This window comes from Schistocerca americana, chromosome 6, assembly GCF_021461395.2.
Source record: "Schistocerca americana isolate TAMUIC-IGC-003095 chromosome 6, iqSchAmer2.1, whole genome shotgun sequence".
NCBI lineage: Eukaryota > Metazoa > Arthropoda > Insecta > Orthoptera > Acrididae > Schistocerca > Schistocerca americana.
Genome location: NC_060124.1, coordinates 477,481,154 through 477,493,191, shown reverse-complemented (window position 1 = coordinate 477,493,191; position 12,038 = coordinate 477,481,154). Strand labels below are relative to the sequence as shown.

The following is a 12,038-nucleotide window of genomic DNA, read 5'->3' as shown; positions in this document are numbered from 1 at the left end:
TCCTCTCGGGTGCGAAGACTTGTGTGAGGTCTTGCGTTGTCATGAAGAAGGAGAAGTTCGTTCAGATTTTTGTGCCTACGAACACGCTGAAGTCGTTTCTTCAATTTCTGAAGAGTAGCACAATACACTTCAGAGTTGATCGTTTGACCATGGGGAAGGACATCGAACAGAATAACCCCTTCAGCGTTCCAGAAGACTGTAACCATGACTTTACCGGCTGAGGGTATGGCTTTAAACTTTTTCTTGGTAGGGGAGTGGGTGTGGCGCCACTCCATTGATTGCCATTTTGTTTCAGGTTCGAAGTGATGTACCCATGTTTCATCGCCTGTAACAATCTTTGACAAGAAATTGTCACCCTCAGCCACATGATGAGCAAGCAATTCCGCACAGATGGTTCTCCTTTGCTCTTTATGGTGTTCGGTTAGACAACGAGGGACCCAGCGGGAACAAACCTTTGAATATCCCAACTGGTGAACAATTGTGACAGCACTACCAACAGAGATGTCAAGTTGAGCACTGAGTTGTTTGATGGTGATCCGTCGATCATCTCGAACGAGTGTGTTCGCACGCTCCGCCATTGCAGGAGTCACAGCTGTGCACGGCCGGCCCGCACGCGGGAGATCAGACAGTCTTGCTTGACCTTGCGGCGATGATGACACGCGCTTTGCCCAACGACTCACCGTGCTTTTGTCCACTGCCAGATCACCGTAGACATTCTGCAAGCGCCTATGAATATCTGAGATGCCCTGGTTTTCCGCCAAAAGAAACTCGATCACTGCCCGTTGTTTGCAACGCACATCCGTTACAGACGCCATTTTAACAGTTCCGTACAGCGCTGCCACCTGTCGGAAGTCAATGAAACTATACGAGACGAAGCGGGAATGTTTGAAAATATTCCACAAGAAATTTCCGGTTTTTTCAACCAAAATTGGCCGAGAAAAAAAATGTGTTGCATTACTTATTGAACTGCCCTCGTAGATGTTCACATGCGACGACTGCTAAATCTGCATCTTCTCTCATAATGTCGGCCGGTGAAATTGTAATCAAAATGCTACTTTACAACAATAAAGAATCGGGAGATTCGTCGGCAAGTTATCAGAGCCAACCGCGATTCTATAGGGCTGAATCCTTTTGCCCAGCCCCTTCGTTTGGTGTTGATGAGAAGCCGAACGCCAATGCATGGGCGACCAACGTTTTGCCGACTGCAATCTCTGTCGTTCGTTGGCCTTCGTTGACCTTAAGTGCACGCGCCTATACGTGAACTAGCAAGTAGCGGTAATCGGACAGTAAAGGCATGATTAAAATTGTGAGTTCCGAAGTTATCCCAGCGCAATGAGTGTTCCACGATGTTGCGGGATGGCAGTGGAATGACATCTATATCTCGTCTTTGTCTTTTGCTTGACAACCATTCTGCTATGTTGAGCAGAGTATTCTACAATGCTTGACGTGCTCTCATACGAGAAGAGGTAAGAACACATACTGCACTCAGGAACACTGTCGAACACTGTGACACAACGCTGTTGTGATTCGCTACTGCTTCCCTATGTGCGCATATAATATAGCAGTTCTTCCTATGTATAGTTAAAGTTTTATCGCGCTATGTTACTTGGCTGTGTCACCTCATGCGAAAGTTACCTCTGTCCTTAAATTCTGCTCACCGGTCTATTACGCTGGGGTGACAAAAGCCATGGGATACCTCCTAATATCGTGTTGGACCTGCTTTTGCCCGACGTAGTGCAGAACCTCAGGTAGTATGGACTCAACAGGCCATTGGAAGTCCCCAGCGGAAATACTGAGCTATGCTGCTTCTATAGCCGTCTATAATTGCGAAAATGTAGCAGTGTAGGATTTTGTTTCCGAACTGACCCCTCGATTATGTCTTATAAATGTTCGATGGGATTCACCTCAGGGGATCTTGTTGGCCAATGGACTGGCTCGAATTGTCCAGAATGTTCTTTAGACCAATCGCGAACAACTGTGGTCCGGTGAAATAAAAATGCCATCATTATTTGGGAAGATGAAGTCCATGATTGGCTGCAAAAGGTCTCCGCGTAGCCGAAAATAGCCATTTCCAGTCAGTGATGGAATCGGATGGACCAGAGGACCCAGTCCGTTCCATCTAAACACAGCCACAACATTATGGAGCCACCGTAAGTGCCAGCTTGGATCCATGGCGTTGTGGAACAGCTCCATATCACAAGCCTACCATCGGCTCATACCAACTTAAGCTTGGATTGATATGACCACGTCACGGTTTTTTAGTCGTCTAGGGTTCAGCCGATTTGGTCACGAACCTAGGAGAGCCGCTCCAAGGGAAGCCGTGCTGTTAGCAAAAGCAATCGCAATTTGGCCATTAAAGCCAAATTTCGGCGCGCTGCCGTACCGTCGTACGTCCCACTGATTTCAAGTAATGTTGCTTGTCTTTAGCACTGACAAATCTTCGCAACCGCTGCTGTCGGTTGTTAAATGGCGACCGTCGGCCACTACGTTGTAGGTGATGAGAAGTAACCCCCGGAATTTGGTATTCTCGACACACTCTTGACATTGTGGCTCTCGAAATATTGAATTCCCTAACAATTTCAGAAATGGAATGTTTAACGTGTCTAGCTCCAACTACCATTCCGCATTCAAAGTCTGTCAATTCTTGTTGTGCAGCCATGATCACGTCGGAAACCTCTCCCCATGACTCACCTGAGTACAAATAACAGCTCCGCCAATGCACTTTCTTCTTTACTTCGTCGGAAACCCTTTCAAATGAATGACCTGAGCACAAATGTCAGGTCCGCCAGTCCACTGCTCTTTTATTCTTGCATACGCGATAATACTGTCATCTGTATCGCTCCCCACGACTTTCCACACCGCAGTGTATATTTCGGAAACTTTCTGACATTTATTTATTTTATTTATTTATTTACACATCAAGTTCCATAGGACCAAATTGAGCAGCAAATCTCCAAGGTCATGGAACGTGTCAGTACATGAAATTACAACATAAAAACAATAACAGATAAAAATAAATGTTCATGAACCTGAAAAAAGTCAGTCCATAAGTTTAAGTAAATGCTATCAGCAGTACAGTAAGAATCAGCATAATTTTTAAAGGAACTCTTTGACAGAATAGAAAGAGTGACCCATGAGGAAACTCTTCAGTTTCGATTTGAAAGCGCGTGTATTACTGCAAAGAGTTTTGAATTAGAGTGGCAGCTTATTGAAAATGGATGCAGCAGTATACTGTACACCCTTCTGCACAAGAGTTAAGGAAGTCCGGTCCAAATGCAGGTTTGATTTCTGTTGAATATTAACCCAGTGAAAGCTGGTTATTCTTGGGAATAAACTAATATAGGTAACAAGAAACGACAATAAGGAATATACATATTGAGAGGCTAATGTCAAAATACCCAGACTCGTGAACAGAGGTCGACAAGAGGTTCATGAACTCACACCACATACTGCCCGAACGGCCCGTTTCTGAGACAAAAATATCCTTATAGAATGGGAAGAGTTACCCCAAAATGTAATACCATACGACATAAACGAATGAAAATATGCACAGTTGACTAAAGTATCACTCACTACTGATACCGTTCGAATAGTAAAAGTGGCAGTATTAAGTCTTTGAACAAGATCCTGAACGTGGGCTTTCCACGGCAGCTTACTATCTATCTGAACACCTAGAAATTAGAACTGTTCAGTTTCACTAATCATATGCCCGTTCTGTGAAATTAAAACGTCCGGTTTTGTTGAATTGTGTGTTAGAAAGTGTAAAAACTGAGTCTTACTGTGATTTAATGTTAGTTTATTTTCTATAAGCCATGAACTGAGATGATGTACTGCACTATTTGAAACCGAGCCAATGTTGCACACAACATACTTTACTACCAAGCTAGTGTCATCAGCAATCAGAAATATTTTAGAGTTACCCGTAATACTAGAGATCGTATCATTTATATAAATAATGAACAGGAGTGGCCCCAACACTGATCCCTGGGGCACCCCCCCCCCCCCCTCCCACTTGACAGTACCCCACTCAGATTCCACATCACAGGCGTTATCAACACTGTGAATAATGACCTTTTGCTGCCTGTTGCTAAAGAGGTGAACCAATTGTGAGCTACTCTCCATATTCCGTAATGGTCCAACTTCTGGAGCAAAATTTTGTGATCAACACAATCATATGCATTTTTTTTAAATAAAAAATAGGCGAAGCCTTCGAAACTCTTTGTTTATCCCATCTAGTACCTCACACAGAAAAGAGAATATAACATTTTCAGTTGTTAAACGACTTCTAAAGCCGAACTGTACATTTGATAGCAAATCGTTTGATATAAAATGACCAATTATCCTTACATACACAGCCTTTCCAATAACTTTAGCAAACACTGATGGCAAAGAAATAGGTCTAAAATTATTTACATTATCCCTTTCGCCCTTTTTATAAAGCGGCTTTACTACTGAGTACTTAAATCTCTCAGGAAACTGACCATTCCTAAAGGAAAAATTACAAATATAGCTAAATACAGGGCTAACACCTGCAGCACAGTACTTTAATATTCTACTAGACACTCCATCATAACCATGAGAGTCCTTAGTCTTCAGTGATTTGATTATCATAACCATGAGAGTCCTTAGTCTTCAGTGATTTGATTATTGTCTCAATCTCCCTCTTGTCTGTATCACAGAGGAGTATTTCAGACATCAATCTCGGAAAGGCATTTGCCAAGAAAGTTATATGATCTCCTGTAGAAACTAAATTTTTATTTAATTCACCAACAATGTTCAGAAAATGATTGTTAAATACTGTACATATACTTGATTTATCAGTAACAGAAATATTTTTACTGCGAACTGACTTTATATCGTCGACCTTGTGCTGCTGACCAGACACTTCCTTCACAACTGACCATATCGTTTTAATTTTATCCTGTGAATTAGCTATTCTATTTGCATACCACATACTCTTTGCCTTCCTGATAACATTTTTAAGCACCTTACAATACTGTTTGTAATGGGCTACTGATGTCAGCACAAGCAAAAATATCGTTAGTTACTCGTGACTAGGGCCGTTGATAAAATATCGAAACATCTAAATTCTTTTCAGAAAGTATTTATACATATCGGCTATATTTTCCCCCCGATATATCAATATCGAAATGGCATTGTCCCATAATTTTTCACTAAACTGTAAGAACAAGGAAAATGTTCTAGGCACTTCATGTTCATTATTTCATTCATATTTATTTGGGAACAGCGTGACTGAGAATTACGTACCAGTGGAGGAAAGCCTTCCTGCGGAACATTGCGGTGAACTGCTCAGAGATTCGCTTGAACAGCTCCTGGATGGCGGTGGAGTTACCGATGAAGGTGGCGGACATCTCGAGTCCGCGCGGCGGGATGTCGCAGACGGCGGTCTTCACGTTGTTGGGAATCCACTCGACGTAGTAGCTGCTGTTCTTGTTCTGGATGTTGAGCATCTGCTCGTCGACCTCCTTCATGGACATGCGGCCGCGGAAGACGGCGGCGACGGTGAGGTAGCGGCCGTGTCTGGGATCGCAGGCGGCCATCATGTTCTTGGCGTCGAACATCTGCTGCGTCAGCTCGGGCACGCTGAGCGCGCGGTACTGCTGCGAGCCGCGTGACGTCAGCGGCGCGAAGCCCGGCATGAAGAAGTGCAGCCGCGGGAACGGCACCATGTTCACCGCCAGCTTGCGCAGGTCCGCGTTCAGCTGGCCGGGGAACCTGCGGCAACAGGCGGACCGTCACCGTGTGCTCGACCCACTACAGGTTGGGCAGCACTAGCGTAGATATCGCTCGTTACTCTTGACTAGGACCGTTGATAAAATATCGATATATCTATATTCTTTCCAGAAAGTATTTATATACAGGGTGCTACAAAAAGGTACGGCCAAACTTTCAAGAAACATTCCTCACACACAAAGAAAGAAAATATGTTATGTGGACATGTGCCCGTAAACGCTTACTCTCCATTTTAGAGCTCATTTTATTACTTCTCTTCAAATCACATTAATCATGGAATGGAAACACAGCAACAGAATGTACCAGCGTGACTTCAAACACTTTGTTACAGGAAATGTTCAAAATGTCCTCCGCTAGCGAGGATACATGCATCCACCCTCCGTCGCATGGAATCCCTGATGCGCTGATGCAGCCCTGGAGAATGGCGTATTGTACCACAGCCGTCCGCAATACGAGCACGAAGAGTCTCTACATTTGGTAACGGGGTTGCGTAGACAAAAGCTTTAAAATGCCCCCATAAATAAAAGTCAAGAGGGTTGAGGTCAGGAGAGCGTGGAGGCCATGGAATTGGTCCGCCTCTACCAATCCGTCGGACACCGAATCTGTTGTTGAGAGGCGTACAAACACTTCGACTGAAATGTGCAGGAGCTCCATCGTGCATGAACCACATGTTGTGTCGAACTTGTAAAGGCACATGTTCTAGCAGCACAGGTAGAGTATCCCGTATGAAATCACGATAACGTGCTCCATTGAGCGTAGGTGGAAGAACATGGGGCCCAATCAAGACATCACCAACAATGCCTGCCCAAACGTTCACAGAAAATCTGTGTTGATGAAGTGATTGCACAATTGCGTGCGGATTCTCGTCAGCCCACACATGTTGATTGTGAAAATTTACAATTTGGTCACGTTGGAATGAATCCTCATCCGTAAAGAGAACATTTGCACTGAAATGAGGATTGACACGTTGTTGGATGAACCATTCCCAGAAGTGTACCCGGGGAGGCCAGTCAGCTGCTGATAGTGCCTGCACACGCTGTACATGGTACGGAAACAACTGGTTCTCCCTAGCACTCTCCATACAGTGACGTTACCTTGTACAGCAGCAACTTCTCTGACGCTGACATTAGGGTTATCGTCAACTGCACGGAGAATTGCCTCGTCCATTGCAGGTGTCCTCGTCGTTCTAGGTCTTCCCCAGTCGCGAGTCATAGGCTGGAATGTTCCGTGCTCCCTAAGACGCCGATCAATTCCTTCGAACGTCTTCCTGTCGGGGCACCTTCCTTCTGGAAACAAATGTACCGCGCCACGGCTATTGCCCCGTGCTAATCCATACATCAAATGGGCATCAGCCAACTCCGCATTTGTAAACACTGCACTGACTGCAAAACCACGTTCGTGATGAACACTAACTTGTTTATGCTACGTACTGATGTGCTTGATGCTAGTACTGTAGAGCAATGAGTCGCATGTCAACACAAGCACCTAAATCAACATTACCTTACTTCAATTGGGCCAACTGGCGGTGAATCGAGGATGTACAGTACATACTGACGAAACTAAAATGAGCTCTAACACGGAAATTAAGCGTTTCCGGACACATGTCCACATAACATCTTTTCTTTATTTGTGTGTGAGGAATGTTTCCTGAAAGTTTGGCCGTACCTTTTTGTAACACCCTGTATATCGGCTACATTTTCTCCCAGATATATCGATATCGAAATGGCAATATCGGCTGACGATATTTTTATTTTATATTATACTAGCTGACCCGGCGAACTCTGTTCCGCCTTAAAGCCAATAAATTATCAGATTTTGGATGTTAAGTTCTATTTTTTTTAGGAAATACAAATAAAAAATTAACTATTTTAATGATCACTTTATTCTTTATGTTTTTTTGGTGCATAGCTTCCACTCTTCAATTAAGTACCTTATGACACACGACATTTTTTGTTTTATTATCAGGCGCAAGAACAAACAATGCAGATGGTCTTCCGACCCGTGAACATGCCACATATAATTGACCATGTCAAAAACATGGATATTCCAGATTTAAACCACAAAATTTCAAGGATTGTCCTTGTGATTTGTTAGTGGTCATGGCGAATGCAAAACGGATCGGAAATTGAAGTCTTTTTAAACTCAAACGGCATATCGGTTGGGATAATCGTGATCCTCGGAATGAGAACTTCCTCACCTTCGAATTTTCCTTTGAGTATCGTCGCGTAAATAACATTGTTCATCAATTTACTTACCACCAAACGAGTATCGTTGCACAGTTTTGGTTGGTTTATGTTTCAAAGCATGATTGCTACTGAGCCAACTTTTAAGCGTACATTTTGCGGTGGTAAGCCAGGCACATCCAAGGAGTTTAAAAATTCAGTTGGATAGTTGGTGGCTTCATCTTCATTTGTTACACAGTCAATAGATTTGAATGAATGCATTTTACCAATGATCTCATTCTAAATTATGTAGTTTAGGTCATCTACATCTTTATTCTTAGCCGCTAAAATTGCTCGCTCACTCAACCATTCATTACTTTTGTAGTTAGTGATGGTGTTTGGGGGTACTTTGTTGATAAATTCGTCTTTCGATGAGACAAAGTTACAGAAATTATGAGGAAGTGAAATCAATCCGCTCGATTCTTCGACAGGTAATCGACCACTACCGATATTCGATCGTCTTGATCGCGGCATTGTAAATGATGATTCAAAGTAAATACAAATTATTTCTTAACATTTTTAATTAATGGTATATACTGATACTTAACCGTAGACGTTCAGCTATCATTTGTATTTTGTTATTCCATGTAAGATGCGTTTTTGCTATATCACGCTTTGTAGTGACGTTTAGCTGATATTTGCGTTTTGTTATTCCATGCCAGATGCGGTTTTGTTATACCACGTTTTATATTTAATAGCGGTCGAACGGGATGAAAAGTATCCTATGTCCGTCTCCTGGTTCTAAGCTACCTCTCCACCAATTTTCAGCCAAATCGGTCCAGCCGTTCTTGAGGTAAAAATGGTGTAACTAACACGACTTCCTTTATATATATATATATATATATATATATATATATATATATATATATATATATATATATATATTTTGTATTAGAACATAATTTTACTTTGACTGTGTGAATGAATCTTCCTACTTTTTGAGCTCCTATCACGTCCAGTGTTTCTCTTTGACTGCGTGAAGCAAGTATAAGTGGCAGGTGGCACAAAGAAGAAGTCCGATTGCACTTTGGGGGAGGGGGGGGGGGTGCTGGCAGTGTGAATGGAATAACAACATTTCCGATGTGGACAAAAATTCACACCAGTTGCATTAAAAAACGATTTTTAACGCCACTAGTGTGCTATTTCTGCACATCGGAAATCTTCAAAAATAGTTTCTCGAAAAGGTGACCACAATTTAAATGGCAAGATTTGTACTACTAACAAAAATCGCAACTTTTAACGTCACCACGCAAGTTTGACACTTCAACTGCTAGGTCGCTAGTGTTTGCAGAAATGAAAAAACTGGGAAGTAGGCACGAAGTGTTCCGGACAAATCCGTTATGTGACGAAACCGAACAACGCACCCATCGCACACCTCTTAAACGATGCACGTTCGCGCTTTGGGATAACCACTTTGCTAACAATGGTAACTGCGTGTAAGTGGCTCTCCAATTCCTGCTCTAAGGGGCATAAGCAGGCAGCTACCTTGTTCATGTGCAGAATATCTCATAACAAATCAATACTTAAATGTACGGATCTAAAGCCTTATATTTAAAATGTGCAGCACCTTTCAATATTCAACGTTTGAAGGATGTATTTATTTGTTTAAATTGCTTAAGTATTTCAATGAAAAATTTTGCTTTTTGGGATCTCGATACTTTTGTAGGTGGGTAGGTCAATATGTTCCTCAACTATGTACTGATAGTTTCTTTTGATATATCGCATGCCGATCGTGTTAACTTTTTAAATATCGATATATCGGATTCCGGATATTTTTAAAAATATAAACACTCCTACTCGTGACGTTGGCAGAGGTTCTGGAGTATGGAAGCGAAAGCTGGTGGCTCGAGTACATCATCGCATCAGCGAAGCGACTCGGTGACATTCAAAGTGCATGGGAAATTGGAGAAGTGTGATAATCAAATGGGATGCAAAGAATACTGCAGACTAATAAGTACACGTTTGATGAATCCATTATTTCATCATCATAATACAAAAATATTGAGACTCCGCAAGAAACACAGGTTTGAACATAAATGCAAATTATAGCCAATTCCGCAGGTGGCGCTGTTTTATTTGACCATAAACAGCACCTGTGAAATGTCCTCAATATGTTGCAAGTATCATTCGTCATCAGAAAAGTGATCTGTGTAGTTGTGAGTGCATTATATCGGAGCTTAGTGAATTCACACGTTTGCAAATCTTTGGTGGTCGTGTGGTGGGTGTTACCGTAACGAAGGTAGCCAAAATGTATGGTGTTTCGAGAGGCAACGTGTAGAAGATTTATACGGTAAAGTGGAAAACATCATCCGCTAAGTCATAACGTTCACGAAAGTGTGCGTTGAGTGATCGTGATGGTCGGCTATTTCAAGGGGATTGTGACGAAAAATAAGAAGACGACAGCTGCAAAGTCACTGGGCATATTATACGAGGGCAGTTCAATAAGTAATGCAACACATTTTTTTTTCTGAAACAGGGGTTGTTTTATTCAGCATTGAAATACACCAGGTTATTCCCCAATCTTTTAGCTACACAACACTATTTTTCAACGTAATCTCCATTCAATGCTACGGCCTTACGCCACCTTGAAATGAGGGCCTGTATGCCTGCACGGTACCATTCCACTGGTCGATGTCGGAGCCAACGTCGTACTGCATCAATAACTTCTTCATCATCCGCGTAGTGCCCCCCACGGATTGCGTCCTTCATTGGGCCAAACATATGGAAATCCGACGGTGCGAGATCGGGGCTGTAGGGTGCATGAGGAAGAACAGTCCACTGAAGTTTTGTGAGCTCCTCTCGGGTGCGAAGACTTGTGTGAGGTCTTGCGTTGTCATGAAGAAGGAGAAGTTCGTTCAGATTTTTGTGCCTACGAACACGCTGAAGTCGTTTCTTCAATTTCTGAAGAGTAGCACAATACACTTCAGAGTTGATCGTTTGACCATGGGGAAGGACATCGAATAGAATAACCCCTTCAGCGTCCCAGAAGACTGTAACCATGACTTTACCGGCTGAGGGTACGGCTTTAAACTTTTTCTTGGTAGGGGAGTGGGTGTGGCGCCACTCCACTGATTGCCGTTTTGTTTCAGGTTCGAAGTGATGAACCCATGTTTCATCGCCTGTAACAATCTATGACAAGAAATTGTCACCCTCAGCCACATGACGAGCAAGCAATTCCGCACAGATGGTTCTCCTTTGCTCTTTATGGTGTTCGGTTAGACAACGAGGGACCCAGCGGGAACAAACCTTTGAATATCCCAACTGGTGAATAATTGTGACAGCACTACCAACAGAGATGTCAAGTTGAGCACTGAGTTGTTTGATGGTGATCCGTCGATCATCTCGAATGAGTGTGTTCGCACGCTCCGCCATTGCAGGAGTCACAGCTGTGCACGGCCGGCCCGCACGCGGGAGATCAGACAGTCTTGCTTGACCTTGCGGCGATGATGACACACGCTTTGCCCAACGACTCACCGTGCTTTTGTCCACTGCCAGATCACCGTAGACATTCTGCAAGCGCCTATGAATATCTGAGATGCCCTGGTTTTCCGCCAAAAGAAACTCGATCACTGCCTGTTGTTTGCAACGCACATCCGTTACAGACGCCATTTTAACAGCCTCATACAGCGCTGTCACCTGTCGGAAGTCAATGAAACTATACGAGACGAAGTGGGAATGTTTGAAAATATTCCACAAGAAATTTTCTGTTTTTTCAACCAAAATTGGCCGAAAAAAAAAATGTGTTGCATTACGTATTGAACTGCCCTCGTAGAATAAAAATACGCATCAGGTCACCATAATTTACTATTTATTTCACGACCGGTTTCTAAGCCTAAAGCTGCATATTCAGGTGCCTCCATAGAATCTCGACCCCAAGACACGTAACGGAGGCGGGAGGCACGGTTATTGGTTATACTATGCAAGACTGACTGGCTCGACCGCGAACCTTTTTTTGTTACTATAATTATTCGTTGCCACCTGAAGATGAAGCTTTAGGATTCGAAACCTGTCGTGTAGTAAATAAGACATTACAGTAAACTGAGGCGGATTTTTATTCTGTTA

General features: G+C 43.0%; 1 protein-coding gene across 1 annotated transcript in view; it reads right to left on the bottom strand.

The window, feature by feature from the left end:
- The window catches only part of LOC124619215 (tubulin beta-1 chain-like), a 96,896-nt gene that overhangs the window by 32,407 nt on the left and 52,451 nt on the right, over nucleotides 1-12,038 (bottom strand). The window contains exon 4 of the mRNA XM_047145435.1: nucleotides 5,269-5,736. Within this exon, the coding sequence (XP_047001391.1) occupies nucleotides 5,269-5,736 (468 nt within the window). The remainder of the gene's footprint in view (nucleotides 1-5,268; nucleotides 5,737-12,038) is intronic.